The 24038-nt window shown below is 37.4% G+C and overlaps 3 protein-coding genes across 3 annotated transcripts; all 3 read left to right on the top strand.

Moving 5' to 3' along the window:
- Positions 1 to 303: 303 nt before the first annotated feature.
- Positions 304 to 1065, top strand: LOC132862415 (protein BTG1-like). The gene is made up of 2 exons (XM_060894418.1): positions 304 to 421; positions 839 to 1065. Exons 1-2 carry the CDS (start codon positions 304 to 306, stop codon positions 1063 to 1065), a joined length of 345 nt encoding a protein of 114 aa, XP_060750401.1.
- Positions 1066 to 9915: 8850 nt separating this feature from the next.
- Positions 9916 to 10677, top strand: LOC132862389 (protein BTG1-like). The gene is made up of 2 exons (XM_060894380.1): positions 9916 to 10033; positions 10451 to 10677. The coding sequence occupies exons 1-2, from the start codon at positions 9916 to 9918 to the stop codon at positions 10675 to 10677; spliced, it is 345 nt and encodes a 114-aa protein (XP_060750363.1).
- A 9209-nt stretch (positions 10678 to 19886) lies between these two features.
- Positions 19887 to 20693, top strand: LOC132862376 (protein BTG1-like). Its single transcript, XM_060894364.1, has 2 exons — positions 19887 to 20049; positions 20467 to 20693. Exons 1-2 carry the CDS (start codon positions 19932 to 19934, stop codon positions 20691 to 20693), a joined length of 345 nt encoding a protein of 114 aa, XP_060750347.1. The 5' UTR covers positions 19887 to 19931.
- Positions 20694 to 24038: the final 3345 nt, after the last annotated feature.

The following is a 24038-nucleotide window of genomic DNA, read 5'->3' as shown; positions in this document are numbered from 1 at the left end:
TGAGAGTCTTCAAGACTAAAGACGAATCTAGTTTGTTGACGTTTGAACTCTTTGCACTGTGACAACCAGAATGTTTATTTACAAAAAGCAGAAACATTGCGCGCACTTGATAAAATCGCAGAGCTGGAAATTAGTGTATACTCACTGCTATCTGAATACAAGTCGCCTAAGAAGACATTTCTTCAGGTAAGTCTTTCATCCTGAACAGTAACAGACGGATTTCCTGACTGTAGCTCGAATCCATCGTGTTTCTAATCCATCGCTCTTTTTACAGGAGTCATAAATATTAAAGCAGCCGAAAACATGAAGACAGAAGTCTCTACGGCTACTGACTTCGTTACCAGTCTGGTCAGGATGACTGGCCTTCTTACTGAAGATCGTCTTTATCACTTTAGCTTTTCCCTGCAGAAGACGCTACTTGGTACGAGGAGTTTCAATACTCATTACAGCCTGTTTTTTCCTCTAGACATTCACATTTCTACAGATAGTTTGATCAGACTTTTATTGATAAGATAAATGCATTAAGTTATACTTATAAAATTACTTATGGCTATTTGGCTTCCTAAAGGTCTACATTGTGCCTGATCTGAAAGGGAAACCGATTTAAACCAAAACAGAACAAAAAACAAAGTGGGAATTTCTAATCTGCTGTAGGCCTCCATATACAAGTACTATGTATAAAATATACAAATATAAGTTTTTAAACAAAGTTGATGATTACTATAGCCATAATTCACTTAGTCTATTCCCTGATCCTGAACCTGGGCGGTAGCGTGACAGAAAATAGAAAATAGTATTGATGATCCTTTCTTACCATCCTTTGCCTCTTTTCTTTCAGATTACTATGAGAAACACTGGTTTCCCCAAGACCCTTGCAGAGGGTCCGGCTACAGGTGCTTGCGGATAAACCACAAAATGGACCCTTTGATAAACAAAGCTGCCCGGGCTGTTGGCATTACAAAGGAGGAACTTCTTGCCTTGCTTCCATGCGAGCTGACAGTGTGGGTCGACCCGCACGAAGTGTCTTATCGTATCGGTGAAAATGGATCCAGTTGTGTCCTTTAGGAGTCCTTATCACCTGCTATAGACACTGCAAAAGTTCAAGAAGCCAGTTGTAAGGGGAAACTAAGAACCGAACAAAAAATACATCAGAGTGCTTCAGGATGATGAAGTGATGTTCATGTGGATGCTACCTTTTTTTTTTCTTTCTTTTTTTTCTATATTCTATGTATATAAAAACATCAATTAATGTTTTTAATGTTAATTTAATTATTTTAGCTTTATATAGTGATTTTCATACCATTTTCTACCATTTTATTCCCTAACAATATATAAAATCATCAATTAATGTGTTGGTGTTTTTTTATGTAGCAGCTGCAGTAGTCAAATATCTTATTCAGGGGACGTGACACAAATCTGTACAGTCCCTCAATCATTTTTACTTTGTTAATAGTGAATTGGGGTTAAGCTTGACCAGTTGGTATGTTACATAATGGGCTGCTTTCCACTCCTTAATATACTTCTGTCAACTTCACATTTACCAGCTCCCACTCAGTCACCTTTTTAAAGGTCATTCCAGTAATTTATCTCAAGTAAATAATGATAATGATTGATAATTGATAATGAATGGCAGTCTAAGGGATCATTATTCAAAATCAGCGCAGAGGAATGTAGTACAGTAGCTTGTAGTAGAGTTTTATTGCCAATCGGAAGGTTGTGGGTTCATATCCCAAGTCCACCAAGCTACTACTTTTGGGCCCCTGAGCATGGGGAACACTTAATTGCTCAATTGTATAAAATGAGATAAAAATGTAAGTCGCTCTGGAAAAGCGCATCTGCTAAAAGGCTGTATGTATTCATATTAGGAACCTACAGCTCACATTTAGGCATTAATAGCGTGCTGACAAGTCAAACAGGATAAAAAATAAATAAATAATGGTATGACAATGCTTTACTTCATTGTTATAGTTTCTGATGCATCACATATCACAAAAGCTAAATCACTTTAGACAATGTACTGTAAAATGTTCAAATGTTTTTCTCTACATAATGACAAACAATGGGCTTTCATTTCAGCTGCATTGCTGGATAATCTGTGTTTAAATCCCCCTAATGGAAAACTGGAAAGGACAAATTCAAGAAGCATTTGGGAGCATAATTAATGATATACTGTATAAACCAATCTTTATTTTTTTCCTACTGCTTTCTTTAAAGGTTCAGCAGTAGAGAAAAAAGAAGCAGGTGATTGTTTAATTTATATATGAACACATACAATGTTAATATTTAAGTTTGAAAAGTATTTAAGATAAAGTCAGTGATATCCCCTTAGATCTTCCCACTTGCTTGCTGTGTGTATGCTTGTCTGGATCTGTGTATTGCAAAGAGGTCAGTCCAGATTTGAAAACAGTGTCGTCTTTGTTAAAGGAAACCACACAAAAATCAAATCACCAAATTTAAAATCACCAACAAGGAATTACCAATGCTGCCTCCACAACTTCTCACTCAGTGCCAATCACAATAGACTCAATACAAAGACATCGTTTTCTATTTCATGTTGTTTCAATTTGTAGCATAAGTATTTTTATCTCCAGAAGCTGGCATACCCTTTACCTTAGTGACAATGCGTTGGAGGCCATTCCTCCACTTCCTGAGAGCCTGCATGTTGTGCATCTCCATGTCTATTCATTAATTAAACATACATAATCATGCCTAGTCAGTGCTTGGCAGTAATATAAATATTTAATCATTTTTTTAGAAGAGCAAATTTCAATACTGGGATAACATATGTTATGGGATAATATGTTTTTAAAGGATAAACAAAAATGTACAGGCCAATTTGGAAATTAAAAAGGGGCCTTTTTTCACCTTACCATTCTCAAAGCGACTGTACATACCGTAAAAATATGAGGCAAAATCATTGATTTAACATGAATTCATTATGCATTATACATAATGTATGTTCCATGATCCTTTCATGTACAATATGGTCTTCAGTGTATTTTTCAGAGCTCACAGCAAGCTTGTGGAAATAAAATATGAAGTTTTTTGACAAGTACTTATGTGCAATTAAGTTTTGGTTGAGGATTATTAAAACAAATAATAACTCATTTCTTCAAATTCTTTTTGATATTTGGGCAAGAGCTTCAGAACACAATAGAGGTGCCAGATAACTTATTGATTTGTAAACATCTCTTTCAATACAGTCCCAAATCTAAATTGTTGAAAAAAAGATTTTCATTCACTGGAACTAAAGGGCCCAAATCTATTCCAGTATTATAATGCACCTGTGCACAATGATCCATGAACATGGTTTACTCAAAAGCAGGCCACCCAGAACCCAGATCTCAACTTCACTGAATAGGTAACTTTTAGGATTGATTATAACGACAGCTTCACACTGGGCCTTAACCATCCAGCATTTGTGACCAACTGCTTATTGTGGCTGAAATCCCCACAGCCACATCACTCTTCTGGAAGGCTTCCCACTAGATTTTGTGAAGCCTGTTATGGCAGCAATGGAGATTCTAGAGTGTGAGTAGCTGGGAAATGAGAAAAGTCTAAAAATTCACAGCAGTTCCTTGTCGAGACAACCACTTACTCTGATATATTTGATGTTATATTTTGACCTATGCATACATTGTAAGGTATGTGGGATTCCACTTGGGCAGTGGTCAGGTGTGTCCCCAAACTGATGATTGGGCCTCAGGCAAGCAATCACTTTTACCAAGACCAAAAAGGTATTTTCTAGGGCAGGGCTGGCAATTCTTGAACGTTCTTGCATAATTTTGCAAACATCACCAGCTTGCTGACTAAACTTACTAAAAAGGAAGTGCCAGATCCGGTCCAGTGGATGAAGTAAGTGGTTTTGTGTGGGGGACTGCTGTTCCATTCTCCTGATATTTTCCCTTTTTTCCTGCAAATGGTCACATCAGACAGAGGGCTGAGGATTGTTCAGGCCCAGGAGGTGAAGGGGGAAGAGCACTCCATGCCCCAAAAGCGGTCAGTAAGTTAGACCAAGCACAGGATAATTGAGAAGGAGTATATGGTCAAGTGGATGCCACCGTGTGGGATGACCTAAAAAGCTCCACTATCTCCACCTTATGACGGATGCCAATGCACCAATCATTAGTTGGTATCAGGTACGTCAGCCATTCATATGGTGGAGGTAGCATGCAGCAGCTGGGGCATGGTCAAGTATCAGCTGTGGAAGGAGGTCGGTCAAAGCCAAAATAAATAAATTTCAACCAGATATGGCTAAAGTTAATCTTGGATATTACCTGTTTTCTGTTGTATTTTTGGAAGTGTGCTGAAAAGCACAGAGCAGTCTCATCACTAATATCATTACTGGCTCTATAACATCTGGCCATATACCATCTGCCTTCAGGAAAGCAAATGTTATTCACATCCTGAAAAAAACTGCTCTGGATTCCTTAAACATCAACTACAGACAAGTATCACTTATTTCTTGCTATTCTAAATTCCTTGAAAGCACCTCAAAGATCCCAAACCATCTAGCTTCAAAGCACACACTGTTATTTCAGCTATCACTGAGAGCTACATGTTGCTAGATCAGCCAAACTGTTATCAGTCCTCATATTCAAAAGCGCTTCTCTAAGTCACACGGGATAGGGATGTCTGCCAAATGCAATGGACATTTTTGTGGATGAATGAAACCAAGATGAAAAACCACTTGTACGAGAATGGAGTATGGAGAAGTAAAAGAAAGGATCATGATAAAAGCACACAACATAATCTGTGAAACATACTGGAGGCAGTGACATCTATGGCAGAAATCAACCCAACTCTTCATAGGTTTCAAATACTGAAGAAAAACCCACAAACAAGAAGAACAAGGTAGCTGAAGTAAAAACAATGAATGAAGCTTCATCATTTGGAGATGTCTAGGAGTTCCAGACTTCATCCAAGTAGTAAAAATATTGAATAATAATGGCTGGAATTAGTAAATGGTCAATTAAATAGTTTTGGAAAATATCTTGTAATAAAGCTAGAAGTCTACACTACAATGGTTAGCATTTGTTTGTAATACAGTTTGAAGGTGGGAGTAGAGTACCTTACTTACAAATGTATACACAAGTAAATGCAAGAATAGAAAGACAAAATGGGAAATGAACATTTTATTTTACTCACACCAGTGTATATTTCAGCTATAATTTAATTCAATCTTAAAATGTGTTGATTAAAATATATTGCTAAAAACAGAAATGGGAAATAGACAATTACAAGACAAAAGTACATTAATCATTTTTTTTTCTGGTAAGAGAACATAAATCAATCAATTACCTAGGACTCTTTGTAACAATATTACTACAAATAGTCACGATAACCGATCCCAAGCTAAATAAAGACATGAAATACAGAACAACTATGGCTTGATTAACATTCAAATGAAAGTTCATTTTTAAAACATAATTATGTCAGGAAATATCCTGGAAATGCCTCAAGTTCAGGGTATCTGACAGTTTATAAGCGCAGTGTCAAGCCTCGGCATGTATTTAACACGATAGTAAATTTACAAATTAGCATCTTATCCAAGTTGCTCCATTGATATTACAGCACCTTCCTCAAGAAAGAAAAGGTAAATATGTACTAGCTGAATGGTCTGTAGAGACCACAGTCCCAGAAATAATCACAACTGGATGATCCAGTAGTTAAAATGTATTTACTGCATGACTATCACAGCATTTTTATATGAAATATTTTTGTCCTTTTCTCAGTTAAGTTTAATGAAAACCATGTCCTTCCTCTTTTAAAGACACAATTACAAGCTTATGGTAGACATTAGATAGATTTTTACAGTTTTACAGATACGTTTTTTTAGTACCCGATGATCAAAACCAAAATGGTCAAATGTAGATACAATGTGTGTACAGACAGTTTGCTAGAAAAAAGAGAGAGAGAGACTGACTTTTACTGGTCCAGTAAAAACACTCTTTTCAATTCTTAGAGATTTAGTTCTTAGAAATTGTAGCAAGTCCCTTCTTCTGATGATCTTCTGACACTGCTGTACAGCAGCGGTTCTCAAACAGTTGCTCAATAACGGAACTGTCTGCTAGCATGGACACGTCTCCTAAATCCTGTTGGTTAGATGCTGTCTCCCTTAGCACACAGCACATGATTTTACCTGTGGATATTACAGAAAAGCTCAATCAACAGAACATTATCTACATTTAACACACAGAGACACACAGACAAACACAGAAACGCACAGAGACAAACAGAGAGACACAGAGACACACACAAACAGAGACAAACACAGAGACACATGCACAGAGTCACACATACAGAGACACATACACACAGACAAACACAGAGGTACTTTTCAGAAATGCAATGCAAGGTCAAAGCTGCATCTGTTTTATTCTCTGATGAGGAGTCCTGGTTTGAAAATGATGAGGAGTCCTGGTTTGATTTAAAATCCTCCAATGTCTGTAGACACAATAAAACAAGTCTTGGTCAAAACTAAACTAAACTAGTTTACTAAATCCTAAACTAAATCCAACAGAAATTGAAAAGCCAACTGGACATCTCTAAAAGACCATATTCAAAGCCTTAGTGCCACTAGTTTTAGACAACTATGACAGAAGATCAGAAGCTAGAAACACTCACTGCCGATTCTGGTTTTAGAGGTGTTGCAGCTGGAAGAGGTGTTAATACGTGTTCTCCCTGAAAAGCACAAACGCAGTGTAAGTTAATATTGAATTCACTCTCGTACCAAAATGTATTAAAAAAACAGATGAAATAAAAATGATTGATGAAATGCTGTCTAGAGTCCAAAGTATACCTGAGGAGATGCTAACAATAAAGTGCAAACAATAACCTTTCCCCTTGTTGCATCCAGTAATCATATAGTCCAAGCATAGTAACGGATAAAAGCATCTCAGTTTAAACATATTCGCTGAGACAATCTTCTCAACCAGTGTTATTTGGTAAATATTTATTACTTGAAATTCAAGTAATCAAGGGCTAATTTTTAAATAATTGAGTAATTGATTATAATCAAGTTATATATTTAAAATTATTCTCAAATAACTCAATGTATATATCAATTCTTGAATTGCCTAATGATACAGGATGAGTATAACCATACTTAATTTCAGTCCTGTCTAGAGTCCAAAGTTCAATACTAAAAAAGTAGCCACCTATTGTCTCAGTCTGCCAGAAGGTGTCCACTATAGGGCATCACTTCTCCCCAACTACATTGTAGTACCATTGCCAGGCCTCAGGGATAATAGGTTCCCCCACTGTACCCAAGATCTTCAGAGAGCTCAGCTTATACCTGAGAACACACAAAAACACACACTTTACCTCAGTCACCAAAAAGAAATCTTTGGCTTCTTTGTTTTTTGTTTTTAATTTTAATTCCTATCTGACAACATACATACATACACACATACATGCATACATACATACATACACACATACATATATACATACATACATACATACATACATACATACATTCATTCGTTCATTTTCTACTGCTTATCGGAACTACCTCGGGTCACGGGGAGCCTGTGCCTATCTCAGGCGTCATTGGGCATCAAGGCAGGATACACCCTGGACGGAGTGCCAACCCATCGCAGGGCACACACACTCATTCACTCACACACACACACTACGGACAATTTTCCAGAGATGCCAATCAACCTACCATGCATGTCTTTGGAACCTGGAGGTGTGAGACAAATGTGACTTTAAAGCACCGTGCCCTCCGCACAAAAAACATTTAAGGCAAAATGTACACTATTTAAAATTAATACATGCCCCCATGTCCCCACAATAACTCAACCATTTACAGCTAACATTACCCTGGATTTTAGTCTAGTTTTAGTCAAAAAATTGTAGCTTGACCACATCTGGAATCTATTGTAAGAATAAATACAACGAGGCCTCATTATATGCAATAATATCAGGAACAAAGTGTTATAGTGGAAATAAATAACTTAATGAAAAGCCTAAGATCATATATATATATATATATATATATATATATATATATATATATATATATATATATATATATATATATATATATATATACACCAATTACCAACTTAATGCAAGTTATACATGGTATTGCACACACCATTATTGATGATATTTGGAGCAATATTACATGTAATTGTTAAACTTGATTCCCTTACATATACATTTGCTTTTAAGCCTAATTATTCATTTTGATTATGATGTGATTGTGACAGGGGCGTGGGAAGAGGTTTCAGGTTGGGGGTGCTGAGTTTTTTCTGTCACCACTTTTGAATAAGAAACAATATCAAGGCTATAAAACTTGTCAAAACTCCGCGAATCACAAAAGTATCAGTGAGAAGTTGAGAACGCTCGTTTAAACAGTGCATACACTCGAACTTGACTGCACATCACATTTTTTACTTTATTGATACTGCTTTATTAAGCCTGCCTAGACGGTGGACTTGCGCTCAGGAGTATTTATTTATTTATTTATTTATTTATTTATTTATTTATTTGAGCGGCGTGTGGACGAATTCTTTCTACACACACACTGTTTTATTTCTTGATAACAGACCGCTGCAAACTATAACACATCGTTGCCATGGACACACAGGATTCTAACCGTAGAGACGGAGCGCACTATTTTCTTTAGCGGTAACAATACAATCGTTTTTAAAATCAATAAACTCATTTTTAAATCATCATTTTCTGTCAAATTATCGATTTATGTAGCAATATAATAAGCCGCGAACTCGTTGTGAATATTTTAAAGGCGTAACAGCTGATGAAAAAGCAGAGACAATTGTAGACGAAAATGAAGAGAGATTTTATCTTAGTTTTTATTTACCACCTGTGTGTGTGTGTGTGTGTGTGTGTGTGTGTGTGTGTGTGTGCGTGTGTGTGTAATATCTTTTAAAAAAATGACACAAAATGAAATTTGCTTGTATCCGAAACTGAAAGATATAGATTGGAATTTCACATTTAATTTACTTTATTTATTCATAAAATTAAATGGACTGATTCTTGAGATAGTGAAGTGAAAATAAATACAGTATATAGTGTTATGATGCGAATCCAAACAACCTACAGTAATCAGATTAGAGAAGTGTCCTATCGTATCGGTGAAAAGGGATCCAGTTGTGTCCTTTATAACAATTATACACTTTGTTGTAGTGCATTTTATACTTAATACATCATAACAGACAACATGCTTCCCTAATGCACTAGATTTGTGAATATACGCATATCTATAGGAGTTTAGATCAGAAATGGGGAAATCTTTTGTCTTTTCTCTTTATAATACACGGTCCGACACGAAAATCTAATTGTATAGCGTTTAACATGTATTGTGACTTTTCTTCCCGTCTGTAACAAAGAACAGGGGATGTGATCATTCACTCTATAGCAGTCTGAAGGGATTTATGCTACACACAGAGTGAGAGCTGAACCACTTTTACCTCAGACTTAAACACACGTCAGGCTGGGAGACGGAAATAGAGAGAAAAATGTACAACACGTAGAAAAACGTGTGATTTTTGTTCATGTACGTGGCTTTGTAGTTTTACTCGATTTATACTTCATTAGTTTTAAATGTTGCTTTAAATGTAAACACTCGCTACGTCATGAGAGTCTTCAAGACTAAAGACGAATCTAGTTTGTTGACGTTTGAACTCTTTGCACTGTGACAACCAGAATGTTTATTTACAAAAAGCAGAAACATTGCGCGCACTTGATAAAATCGCAGAGCTGGAAATTAGTGTATACTCACTGCTATCTGAATACAAGTCGCCTAAGAAGACATTTCTTCAGGTAAGTCTTTCATCCTGAACAGTAACAGACGGATTTCCTGACTGTAGCTCGAATCCATCGTGTTTCTAATCCATCGCTCTTTTTACAGGAGTCATAAATATTAAAGCAGCCGAAAACATGAAGACAGAAGTCTCTACGGCTACTGACTTCGTTACCAGTCTGGTCAGGATGACTGGCCTTCTTACTGAAGATCGTCTTCATCACTTTAGCTTTTCCCTGCAGAAGACGCTACTTGGTACGAGGAGTTTCAATACTCATTACAGCCTGTTTTTTCCTCTAGACATTCACATTTCTACAGATAGTTTGATCAGACTTTTATTGATAAGATAAATGCATTAAGTTATACTTATAAAATTACTTATGGCTATTTGGCTTCCTAAAGGTCTACATTGTGCCTGATCTTAAAGGGAAACCGATTTAAACCAAAACAGAACAAAAAACTATGTATAACATGTACAAATATAAGTTTTTAAACAAAATTGATGATTACTATAGCCATAATTCACTTAGTCTAGTCCCTGATCCTGGACCTGGGTGGTAGTAGAGTGAGGACTGCTTGCAGTCTGCTTGTGGGTGGTGAGGGCAGCGTGACAGAAAATAGAAAATAGTATTGATGATCCTTTCTTACCATCCTTTGCCTCTTTTCTTTCAGATTACTATGAGAAACACTGGTTTCCCCAAGACCCTTGCAGAGGGTCCGGCTACAGGTGCTTGCGGATAAACCACAAAATGGACCCTTTGATAAACAAAGCTGCCCGGGCTGTTGGCATTACAAAGGAGGAACTTTTTGCCTTGCTTCCATGCGAGCTGACAGTGTGGGTCGACCCGCACGAAGTGTCTTATCGTATCGGTGAAAATGGATCCAGTTGTGTCCTTTAGGAGTCCTTATCACCTGCCATAGACACTGCAAAAGTTCAAGAAGCCAGCTGTAAGGGGAAACTAAGAACTGAACAAAAAATACATCAGAGTGCTTCAGTATGATGAAGTGATGTTCATGTGGATGCTACCATTTTTTTTCTATATATTTTTTTTCTATATTCTATGTATATAAAATCATCAATTAATGTGTTTAATGTTAATTTAATTATTTTAGCTTTATATAGTTATTTTCATACCATTTTCTACCATTTTTTCCCTAACAATATATAAAATCATCAATTAATGTGTTGGTGTTTTTTTATGTAGCAGCTGCAGTAGTCAAATATCTTATTCAGGGGAGGTGACACAAATCTGTACAGTCCCTCAATCATTTTTACTTTGTTAATAGTGAATTGGGGTTAAGCTTGACCAGTTGGTATGTTACATAATGGGCTGCTTTCCACTCCTTAATATACTTCTGTCAACTTCACATTTACCAGCTCCCACTCAGTCACCTTTTTAAAGGCCATTCCAGTAATTTATCTCAAGTAAATAATGATAATGATTGATAATTGATAATGAATGGCAGTCTAAGGGATCATTATTCAAAATCAGCACAGAGGAATGTAGTACAGTAGCTTGTAGTAGAGTTTTATTCACATTTAGGAATTAATAGCATGCTGAGTCAAACAGGATAAAAAATAACTAAATAATGGTATGACAATGCTTCACTTCATCGTTATAGTTTCTAATGTGTCACACATCAGGTCCGTAGCCAGCCTATTGAAAGGGGTGGCTCTTTTTTTCAAAAAGTGGACCTTTTTGCAGTTTTTCTCCTCCTTTTGTATTTAATTATGAGGTTCAAATACTTCATTTTGGTGACCTTTTATGTACTAATTTGTGCTGGATTAGCTTGTCTGCTGGTATCTTAATGAGCATGCTTTTTGATGCACCTAAATTATTAACTGCATTGTTGTCAAATTGTTTCCTCATGTACCACCTTTGTCAGTCCATACACAGTCATAAGTTTGTCAGTCCATACACAGTTCACAGTTCATAAGCGCAGTTAGACCACACTAACAACAGAATAGATTTAATGAACTTTACTGAAGTATTAATAATAATTATTTTCATCATCATTTCTTTACTCTCTGTCAACGCCTCTTTGCTTGTTGCTGTATTTGTCTTGACACTTATGGAGTACACTGGTAGTGCACTGGTCAGTTCCAATCTTCTTGGGTGCAATTTGGAGAATATGTCCACAGCTTCATCCAGGTTGAATGCCATGTCATAGTGTGTATGGATGAAGACCAGAGATGACAAGACGTCCTCTCCCACGCTGCTACGCATGAATGTGTTCAGTATCTGGAGAGTGCTGGCCGACCGTTCACATTCACATGATAAAATATAGAAATCCTTTTAATTAATATATATAAACCCCCCCATCATTCAGAGGCGATGCTTCACCATTGCTTCGAAAACAACGGCACACACACACGTCCAGCTACAATAATGTATCATATTAATTTGAAACAGCAACCCAGAATATTTGTCACAAGCATTTATTAAAACAATGATGACAATAATCACATGAAAAAAATGACTTAAATTCTGGACCTTTGGCAGATGAGGGGGGTTCTTTCGAACCACCCAAACCCCCCCCTGCCTATGGGCTTGCACATCACAAAAGATAGATCACTTTAAACAATGCAAAATGTTCAAATGTTTTTCTCTACATAATGACAAACAATGGGCTTTCATTTCAGCTGCATTGCTGGATAATCTGTGGCTAAATTCCCCTACTGGAAAACTGGAAAGGACAAATTCAAGAAGCATTTGGGAGAATAATAAATTATATATAAACCAATCGTTATTTTTTCCTACTGCTTTCTTTGATGGTTCAGCTGGAGAGGAAAAAGAAGCAGGTGATTGTTTAATTTATATATAAACACATACAATGTTAATATTTAAGTTTGAAAAGTATTTAAGATAAAGTCAGTGATATCCCCTTAGATCTTCCCACTTGCTTGCTGTGTGTATGCTTGTCTGGATCTGTGTATTGCAAAGAGGTCAGTTCAGATTTGAAAACAATGTCGTCTTTGTTAAAGGAAACCACACACCTTCATAAAATGTTTAAAATCACCAACAAGAAATTACAAATGCTGCCTCCACAACTTCTCACTCAGTGCCAATCACAATAGACTCAGTAAAAAAGGCATCAGATCAACTGTTTTAAAGGTATTGATCTGAAGGTAATTATTTCTCAGGAAAAGATCGTCCATTTGATGTTGTTTCAATTTGTAGCATAAGTATTTTTAATTCCAGAAACTCCGAAATCTGGCATACAGTGCCTTGCAAAAGTATTCATACCCACTGAACTTTTCCACCTTTTTGACATGTTACAACCACAAAGAAAAATTTATTTTATTGGGATTTTATGAAATAGAAGAAAGTGGCACATAATTGTGAAGTGGAATGAAAATTATAAATGCTGTTTAAATGTTTTTTTACAAATAAATATCTGAGAAGTGTGGTGTGCATTTGTATTCAGCCCCCTTTACTCTGATACCCCTAACTAACATCCAGTGAAACCCACTGCCTTCAGAAGTCACCTAATTAGTAAATAGAGTGCACCTGTGTGTAATTTAATCTCAGTATAAATACAGCTGTTCTGTGAAGCCCTCAGAAGTGTGTTAGAGAACATTAGTGAACAAACAGCATCATGAAGACCAAAGAACACACCAGACAGGAATCTGTGGCGAGACATGGCATGGGTGGAATAAATAATGTTTATCTTGAATAAGCAAATATAAATGTACAGTAAGCAGTTTATTAATGCATGCAATAAATCCAAATCCTTTTTGTTCTAGTACATTGTCCTTGCTTTACCCTAAAAGAGTTCAAATACACTTGTCCCCCTATAATAAACATGTTTGTACCAAGGTACACAACACAGTCAACATCTTCACGCCTCATCTCATTCCTATAACTTGCCTTACTATGCACACCTTTTTTATCACTTTGAATCTGCTGCCACTTAGAGGCCAATAATTGCATGGCCAAAGAAATGGCTCCAGCAATAAATAAAACAAGGTTTCCATCACTGAAGTTTCAGGGCTTTGATCTAAAGAAATTGGGGAAACAATTTAACATGTAGTATTTTCTAGAAATGATAAATGAACTCCATTGAACACAAATACATTCCAGTCTGCATAAAATGAAGGACAGAGTGTGTGTGTGTGTGTGTGTGTGTGTGCGCGTGTGTGAGTGACAGAGAGGGAGAGAGAGAGAGAGAGAGAGAGAGAGAGAAACAATATATAATGCTTTAAACATATTGTGCAGGTTCTAAAATACATTTTGTAGTTTCACGAACTAAAAAGAGAATAAAACTATGTGGAATATATACAGTATAGAAGCAGACTGGTGCTTGAAATGTTTCAACCTTAACAGTTTCTGTAATATCACACACTACAGTGTGTGCAAACGGTTATCAGAAATGGTTTGGTGTGATTTTGAAACCAAGTGAAGTTGGGAGAAGTAAAATGTTTCTTTAATTTTTACCATGTTTACTTGATTTCACAATAATGTCCACTTTTATTACCTCATACATAAAATATGCGTGTGTAGATGAATGAAGTTTCTAGATATTTTTACATGTTCTATACAGAACAGGAGCCAAGGCCAATGATTGTCATGTTGAAAAAAACACTTCCATGCATTACTAATTAATAAAAATGGGTCTATGAAAAATTGTTCACCACAAAAGGGTTAGAAATTTTATAGTGTTCATTGTAACCCCGCAAAAGAGAATGATACAGTACACTGATGTGAGATTGTACGTGATCAAGCTTAGCAATATGAACGTACTTGTATTCATGATCGATTATGTGTACTGTTATCTAGCATTTTATGTCTCCAATCTCTTACATTTTTTGGTAATCAATGATGATAATATAAATTTTGTGTATTGTCCCAGGGACAGAAGGTGGGAATTGTGATAGATTTATTTTTTTTTACTAAGAAGCTGTTTGTGAAGTTCTGACCTTCTGTGTGCAGGACTAGAAGTTGGTTGTGACTAGAAATCGTTATTACCAGAGATTGTTTGTATAAAATATTAGAGAGACAGAATAAGCTGGAGACGAGTTGGCTCATAAACGACTCTAGGCAAACCTGGGAAAGGGTAAAATTATCCTGATAAGGAGATGATCAGGCGTTGTGCATCCTGCCAATGATTGAGAGTGTTTTCCTTCCTTCAGTTTGCTGTGTTTGAAGCATGTTCATAAAAATGCAATGTAATGAATGCTCTGTGCCCCTCCTCTCTCCTGTTACATGAGGAGCGTTGGGTCCTGTTGTGCAACAGCACAAAGAAATTGTGAACTCTTTTACTCTTGTCCTTGCCTACTAGTGTGCTATTTTCTCAAAACGTCCACAAGAGTCTTAACTAGAAAACAAAGCTGAATCATTTGCCTTATGCTTGACGGTACAGTGGAAGGGAAAGTTAACCTGAAACAAGCACCAAAAAAATCTCATGATTATACTGCATGGTGTAAAATCCATTCTTTCTACAGGTTCTAAGGTTTTTCACATATCTAAAAAACATGGCTTCACAGGCACTTTTCCAGAGTCCCTAAAAACAGCAGTTGTTAAGCCTCTCCTAAAAAAGAGTAACCTAGACAAAACCATACTTAGCAACTACAGACCAATCTCAAATCTTACTTTTATAGGCAAGATCATTGAAAAGGTTGTTTTCAATCAGCTGAACAAATTCTTAAACTCAAATGGCTATCTGGACAATTTTCAATCTGGTTTCCGCCAGCATCACAGCACAGAGACAGTGCTCATAAAGATAATAAATGATATTCGTTTAAACTCTGATTCAGGTAAAATATCAGTGCTGGTGCTACTACATCTTAGTGCTGCCTTTGACAAGGTAGATCACACCATACTCTTACATAGACTGGAAAACTGTGTAGGGCTTTCTGGGATGGTCCTCAAATGGTTTAAATCATACCTACTGTAAAAGGGAGAGGTTACTATGTGAACATAGGTAACCATAAATCTGAGTGGACATCCATGACATGTGGAGTCCCACAGGGCTCCCACAGGGCTCCTCTTTTGAATTCCATGCCATTTCAGTTACTTCTCCAATTAACCTTGTTATCATTGTTGTTTACCGCCCCCCCTGGTCCCCTAGGTGACTTCCTGGAAGAAATGGACACACTGCTTAGTGCTTTCCCTTCTGATAGCTCCCCCCTGACAGTGCTTGGTGACTTCAACCTCCCCTCTGACAAGCTACATTCTTCTTATCTTCTCTTTCCCACCCGCAGATGCCACAGCTTCTGACCGGATCTCAGCATGTCTGGCAGAAATTTCATCATGGATGACTGCTCATCAGTTAAAGTTTAATCCTAGCAAAACTGAGCTGCTCTTCATCCCAGGTGATTCATCCCCAGGTCATGATCTTGCTATATCCTTGCACAACGATCTGATCTCCCCTTCAGCCACAGCTCGCAACCTTGGGGTAACCATGGACAATCAACTGTCCTTTTCCTCTCATGTTGCTAATGTGACTCGCTCATGTCGGTTTCTTCTCTACATTGTAGAGTCTACAACATTAGAAGGATTCGGCCATTTCTGTCCACACAGGCTGCTCAGGTACTTGTTCAGTCTCTTGTCATTTCTAGACTGGATTACTGCAATGCACTGCTGGCAGGTCTACCTATGAACGCAATCCGTCCTCTGCAAATGATCCAAAATGCAGCTGCCCGGCTTGTTTTCAACCTGCCAAAGTTCTCGCATACCACCCCGCTGCTGCGATCCCTCCACTGGCTTCCGGTAGCTGCACGCATCAGATTCAAAACACTGATGCTGGCCTACAAAGCCAAAAATGGACCAGCTCCCTCTTACCTCAAAGCCCTCATCACTCCTCGCACTGCACCCCGCACCCTCCAATCTACCAGCACTGCTCGACTGGTTCCACCATCTCTCAGAGTAAGAGGCAAGTATACTACAAGACTCTTCTCTGTACTGGCACCAAGGTGGTGGAATGAACTTCCCCTAGAGGTCCGGACAGCTGAGTCACTGGATATTTTCAAGCGGCGGTTGAAGACCTACTTATTCAGGAAAAACTTCAACTAGCACTTCTTTCCTTATCTTTCGCATTTAAAAAAAAAAACAAAAAAAAAAAAAAACACACCTTTGACACTTTTTCATTGTAACTTTGAACAAAGGTTTTAAACTCATGGTATCTTAAGTATGTAACTTAGTGAGCCAGCATTAATGTATTCAATGTTAGAGATTTAAGCACTTATGTATGTCGCTCTGGATAAGGGCGTCTGCCAAATGCTGTAAATGTAAATGTAAATGTCAAAAAAATGTGGTTATAGGAAATATAGGCAGTATAAATGACTGGAGTTAAGTGTTATATAGCTGCATTTATAGGCTACATGCTACAGGATGCTGGTAGTTACGCTGGTATACAGATCTCACTATCCTACAACTTCACTTTGTTCATTCAAAACTATTTATTCTGAAACTTTGCTAGGTTTTGTCTCTTCTTCTTCTCCCACAACCTCATTCTGTTTTTTAGCATATAGCAGTGTACGAGGTTATAAAAGTGACAACATGTTGCGATATTGCTGTTAAATGATAAAGGATCCACGCTTTAAATGCTTCAGACACAGAGGGAGGAGCATTTCGTCTAAAATACACATGCACACAATCCCCAAAGCCTCCCAGTGGAAGCAGTAAATCATTTATTTGTCTCGCTAGAAACGTCAATTATACACTTTGTTGTAGTGCATTTTATACTTAATACATCATAGCAGACAACATGCTTCCCTAATGCACTAGATTTGTGAATATACGCATATCTATAGGAGTTTAGATCAGAAATGGGGAAATCTTTTGTCTTTTTCTCTTTATAATACACGGTCCGACACGAAAATCTAATTGTATAGCGCAGGGGTCGGCAACCCGGGGCTCTAGAGCCGCATGCGGCTCTTTAGCGCCCCCGTAGTGGCTCTACCTGGAGCCTTTTCAAAAATGTATGAAAATGGAAAAAATTTTGTTTTAATATGGTTTCTGTAAGAGGACAAACATGACAAACATTCTTAACGTTTTCCAATGCTTTAAAAACGTGTATAATAAATATTAATGTGGTAAAGCTTTCCACATAGAAACGAAACTGATATGAAACGGTAATAAACACAAGTTTCCGAATAAAAATATAAAGTTGTTTGTCACGACTTGTGTAATTAAATTCATTAATAACATTCTTCTTACCATAGTTTCTCCTGTACTCCTGTCTTCTCTTTCCATGTTCTTCTTGTCTTATTATACTGTCCTCGGGGTCATCTCAAAATTTCCTGTTTGTACCCCCAGTTATTAAATTTAAATAAAGTAAATTTATTTATTATTAAATAAAGTAAAATTTTTGTCACTAAAGACCATTTTGGGGGGCACGGTGGCTTAGTGGTTAGCACGTTCGCCTCACACCTCCAGGGTTGGGGGTTCGATTCCCGCCTCCACCTTGTGTGTGTGGAGTTTGCATGTTCTCCCCGTGCCTCGGGGGTTTCCTCCGGGTACTCCGGTTTCCTCCCCCGATCCAAAGACATGCATGGTAGGTTGATTGGCGTCTCTGGAAAATTGTCCATAGTGTGTGATTGTGTGAGTGAATGAGAGTGTGTGTGTGCCCTGCGATGGGTTGGCACTCCGTCCAGGGTGTATCCTGCCTTGATGCCCGATGACGCCTGAGATAGGCACAGGCTCCCCGTGACCCGAGGTAATTCGGATAAGCGGTAGAAGATGAATGAATGAAAGACCATTTTTTATTCGAACTACAGAGTCCTTTTCTAGGTCTAGAACTCGATTAAAAGTTTTATTTTTTTTGTTCTAGATTTTAATGTTAGAACAGTGTTGTTAAATATATTCTATTCATGAAGTATATATAAGTATAAAATATATTCTACTCCTGCCGGACCACGACAATTAAATTTCAACATTTCTATCAACGAAGATTTGCGTCATAGCCTGGAACATACATTTTGGCGCGGCGCGGTGCCAGGCAGGTGGCTGTTGCAAACAAACCGGCTGGTGTGTTATAGGCCATGGATCCCAAAGAGAAAAAGAGAAAGATAGCTGACGAGAACAGAGGATTCAAGGAAGAATGGACCGAATCATTTGCTTTCATTGCCAATGCGGAAAGATTACCTGCATGTTTGCTTTGTAATGAGAAGTTTTTTGGAAAGTAATTTGGAAAGACGTTTCCAGGGAAGGCATGCTGAATTTGCAGCCGACCACCCAGTTGGGAGTGAGAGAAAAAGTGCGATTGCAGTACTTCTGGAGAAATTAGAGGAGCGCAAAGATAGATTTAAGAAGTGAATTATATCGTATCGTACCAAATATCGTACAGCAGAGTAGTCACGTGGTGTGTCATTCTCCTTAGGATGCGCTGCAGGGAAAATAAACATTTAATCATGAATGCTCATTATGTATTTGTAGCCTAATTAGTCATTTTGATAGTAGGCTAATATAGCTAATATACACTTACAGCCTGTGTTGCCTTCATATAAGGCTTAAATAAGGCTTTTAATTTTTTGCGGCTCCAGACAGATTTGTTTTTTGTTTTTTTGGTCCAGTGGCTCTTTGAACATTTTGGGTTGCCGACCCCTGGTATAGCGTTTAACATGTACTGTATTGTGACTTTTCTTCCCGTCTAACAAAGAACAGGGGATGTGATCATTCACTCTATAGCAGTCTGAAGGGATTTATGCTACACACAGAGTGAGAGCTGAACCACTTTTACCTCAGACTTAAACACACGTCAGGCTGGGAGACGGAAATAGAGAGAAAAATGTACAACACTTAGAAAAACGTGTGATTTTTGTTCATGTACGTGGCTTTGTAGTTTTACTCGGTTTATACTTCATTAGTTTTAAATGTTGCTTTAAATGTAAACACTCGCTACGTCATGAGAGTCTTCAAGACTAAAGACGAATCTAGTTTGTTGACGTTTGAACTCTTTGCACTGTGACAACCAGAATGTTTATTTACAAAAAGCAGAAACATTGCGCGCACTTGATAAAATCGCAGAGCTGGAAATTAGTGTATACTCACTGCTATCTGTATACAAGTCGCCTAAGAAGACATTTCTTCAGGTAAGTCTTTCATCCTGAACAGTAACAGACGGATTTCCTGACTGTAGCTCGAATCCATCGTGTTTCTAATCCATCGCTCTTTTTACAGGAGTCATCAATATTAAAGCAGCCGAAAACATGAAGACAGAAGTCTCTACGGCTACTGACTTCGTTACCAGTCTGGTCAGGATGACTGGCCTTCTTACTGAAGATCGTCTTCATCACTTTAGCTTTTCCCTGCAGAAGACGCTACTTGGTACGAGGAGTTTCAAAACTCATTACAGCTTGTTTTTTCCTCTAGACATTCACATTTCTACAGATAGTTTGATCAGACTTTTATTGATAAGATAAATGCATTAAGTTATACTTATAAAATTACTTATGGCCATTTGGCTTCCTAAAGGTCTACATTGTGCCTGATCTGAAAGGGAAACCGATTTAAACCAAAACAGAACAAAAAACTATGTATAACATGTACAAATATAAGTTTTTAAACAAAATTGATGATTACTATAGCCATAATTCACTTAGTCTAGTCCCTGATCCTGGACCTGGGCGGTAGTAGAGTGAGGACTGCTTGCAGTCTGCTTGTGGGTGGTGAGGGCAGCGTGACAGAAAATAGAAAATAGTATTGATGATCCTTTCTTACCATCCTTTGCCTCTTTTCTTTCAGATTACTATGAGAAACACTGGTTTCCCCAAGACCCTTGCAGAGGGTCCGGCTACAGGTGCTTGCGGATAAACCACAAAATGGACCCTTTGATAAACAAAGCTGCCCGGGCTGTTGGCATTACAAAGGAGGAACTTTTTGCCTTGCTTCCATGCGAGCTGACAGTGTGGGTCGACCCGCACGAAGTGTCTTATCGAATCGGTGAAAATGGATCCAGTTGTGTCCTTTAGGAGTCCTTATCACCTGCCATAGACACTGCAAAAGTTCAAGAAGCCAGCTGTAAGGGGAAACTAAGAACTGAACAAAAAATACATCACAGTGCTTCAGTATGATGAAGTGATGTTCATGTGGATGCTAACATTTTTCTATATTCTATGTATATAAAATCATCAATTAATGTGTTTAATGTTAATTTAATTATTTTAGCTTTATATAGTGGTTTTCATACCATTTTCTACCATTTTATTCCCTAACAATATATAAAATCATCAAATAATGTGTTGGTGTTTTTTTATGTAGCAGCCGCAGTAGTCAAATATCTTATTCAGGAGAGGTGACACAAATCTGTACAGTCCCTCAATCGTTTTACTTTGTTAATAGTGAATTGGGGTTAAGCTTGACCAGTTGGTATGTTACATAATGGGCTGCTTTCCACTCCTTAATATACTTTTGTCAACTTCACATTTACCAGCTCCCACTCAGTCACCTTTTTAAAGGTCATTCCAGTCATTTATCTCAAGTAAATAGCTATAATGATTGATAATTGATAATGAATGGCAGTCTAATGGATCATTATTTAAAATCAGTGCAGGGGAATTTAGTAATTTAGTGGAGTTTGATTGACAATCGGAAGGTTGTGGGTTCATATCCCAAGTCCACCAAGCTACTGTACTACTTCTTAATTGCTCATTTGTATAAAATGAGATAAAAATGTAAGTCGCTCTGTAAAAGAGCATCTGCTAAAAGGCTGTATGTATTCATATTAGGAACCTACAGCTCACATTTAGGAATTAATAGCGTGCTGACAAGACAAACAGGATAAAAAATAAATAAATAATGGTTTGACAATGCTTCACTTTGTTATAGTTTCTAATGTATCAGACATCACAAAAGATAGATCACTTTAAACAATGCAAAATGTTCAAATGTTTTTCTCTACATAATGACAAACAATGGGCTTTCATTTCAGCTGCATTGCTGGATAATCTGTGTTTAAATCCCCCTAATGGAAAACTGGAAAGGACAAATTTAAGAAGCATTTGGGAGCATAATTAATGATATATAAACCAATCTTTATTTTTTCCTACTACTTTCTTTGAAGGTTCAGCAGTAGAGAAAAAAGAAGCAGGTGATTGCTTAATTTATATATAAACACATACATCAATGTTACTATTTAAGTTTGAAAAGTATTTACAGTAAGATAAAGTCAGTGATATCCCCTTAGATCTTCCCACTTGCTTGCTGTGTGTATGCTTGTCTGGATCACAATAGACTCAGTAAAAAAGGCATCAGATCAACTGTTTTAAAGGTATTGATCTGAAGGTAATTATTTCTCAGGAAAAGATCGTCCATTTGATGTTGTTTCAATTTGTAGCATAAGTATTTTTAATTCCAGAAACTCCGAAATCTGGCATACAGTGCCTTGCAAAAGTATTCATACCCACTGAACTTTTCCACCTTTTTGACATGTTACAACCACAAAGAAAAATGTATTTTATTGGGATTTTTTGAAATAGAAGAAAAGTGGCACATAATTGTGAAGTGGAATGAAAATTATAAATGCTGTTTAAATGTGTTTTTTTTTTACAAATAAATATCTGAGAAGTGTGGTGTGCATTTGTATTCAGCCCCCTTTACTCTGATACCCCTAACTAACATCCAGTGAAACCCACTGCCTTCAGAAGTCACCTAATTAGTAAATAGAGTGCACCTGTGTGTAATTTAATCTCAGTATAAATACAGCTGTTCTGTGAAGCCCTCAGAAGTGTGTTAGAGAACATTAGTGAACAAACAGCATCATGAAGACCAAAGAACACACCAGACAGGAATCTGTGACGAGACTTCAAAAATGCTGTTCACAGACGCTCACCATCCAATCTGACTGAGCTTGAGCTATTTTGCAGAGAGGAATGGGCTTCAATTTCACTCTCTAGATGTGTAAAGCTGGTAGAAACAAACCCCAAAAGACTTGCAGCTGTAATGGCAGCGTAAGGTGGTTCTACAAAGTATTGTCTCCATGGGGCTGAATGCAAAAGCATGCCACAATGTTCAGATATTTAATTGTAAAAAAGATTTGGACACATTTATCATTTTCCTTCCACTTCATGATGAACGTGTCAAAATGTGAAAGTTCAGTGGGTATGAATACTTTTGCAAGGCACTGTAAATCTATGGGGTGTTCTGTAGCCTATGCCATGGGTTATTGGGGGGGGAAAAAACTTTATGTATGTATTTTTGGAAATTTGCAATACAATATTCTAAATTGTATTTTGCTAATAGCCGATATCCAGTAATTCTTCGGGAAGTTGACAGAAACCATGACATTCCAGCTAAAGTCTGTAAAGCCTGTGTTCATGCTATTAATATGTAGCTTAAATGTAGCTTAATCTGGCCGAAGAAGAACCTTTTGTTTCATTAATAAACAAATGTTCATTTAAAAGGGTGGATGATTTATTTAAAGCAGCGGATTCGGGTGACGTTTGAGCTGATCCACGCATCTCTAATGCACAGTTCGATGGATATTTGATGCTAGTTCTAACACACTCCTTCACAACTGTGGGTTATTTGTGTAAGTCAATTTACGATTGAACTGGGGACCCCGGAAATGCAAGGGTGCAACACTGTCAGCTATGTCACAAAATTGTTACAGTATGGTTTGTCACCACTTTTTATTTGTGTGTGATGTTGTGAATGCAAAATGAATATCATAAATTTCCTAATCTCCAATATAGTGAGTGAGACAGAAAATGTGCCTCATAGGCTAAGAAAGAACTATTGTCTATTCAGCAAGCTCCCCTAAATGGGGAGTAAAGCAAATTCGATGCCAAGTGCTGCTAGAAAAAGCAAGGCAAGGTCTACTGTGGTGTGACCAAAGGTGGAAAAGTTACTTGCAGAGGTAATTTGGTTAATGAGCTGCAAGACTGAACTGAACTGTATCGAGCACAATATGCACACACAAACACACACACATGCACAATCGATTGTATGGATTGCAATGACCTACAACAAATACACACTCTTCCAATTTTACAGCCATGTCTACAGCACCATCATATCAGACTGTTTACATGCTGGTTTTCACACTGTTTTTGCTTTTTGCACATGCTGTCTCGGTCTATTGCTGTTTTGCACAATTACTTTAAAATACCTTGTGTAACTGCTGCTATAATACTAATGTGTTCATTCCAGTATTTCTGCACACGTAATATTGTTTGAACACTTTGTACACTGGTCGGCACTGTTGTTGTGTATTGTCTTTTGTGTAATGTCTTGTATTGTTTGTTTGCACTGTCTTTTGTCCTGCACTTCATACACCTAGTGAGCTGTGACTAGGACTAACTTACTAAGTCCTTAGC

Source organism: Tachysurus vachellii, chromosome 19, assembly GCF_030014155.1.
Source record: "Tachysurus vachellii isolate PV-2020 chromosome 19, HZAU_Pvac_v1, whole genome shotgun sequence".
NCBI lineage: Eukaryota > Metazoa > Chordata > Actinopteri > Siluriformes > Bagridae > Tachysurus > Tachysurus vachellii.
The sequence above is the reverse complement of the archived record's forward strand: the minus strand, read 5'-3'. Positions and strand labels throughout refer to the sequence as shown.

Coding starts and splice junctions, on each gene's coding strand:
- LOC132862389 (XM_060894380.1), top strand. CDS start 9,916: ATGAAGACAGAAGTCTCTACGGCTACTGACTTCGTTACCAGTCTGGTC. Junction 10,034..10,450: donor CCTGCAGAAGACGCTACTTG/GTACGAGGAGTT, acceptor CTTTTCTTTCAG/ATTACTATGAGAAACACTGG.
- LOC132862376 (XM_060894364.1), top strand. CDS start 19,932: ATGAAGACAGAAGTCTCTACGGCTACTGACTTCGTTACCAGTCTGGTC. Junction 20,050..20,466: donor CCTGCAGAAGACGCTACTTG/GTACGAGGAGTT, acceptor CTTTTCTTTCAG/ATTACTATGAGAAACACTGG.
- LOC132862415 (XM_060894418.1), top strand. CDS start 304: ATGAAGACAGAAGTCTCTACGGCTACTGACTTCGTTACCAGTCTGGTC. Junction 422..838: donor CCTGCAGAAGACGCTACTTG/GTACGAGGAGTT, acceptor CTTTTCTTTCAG/ATTACTATGAGAAACACTGG.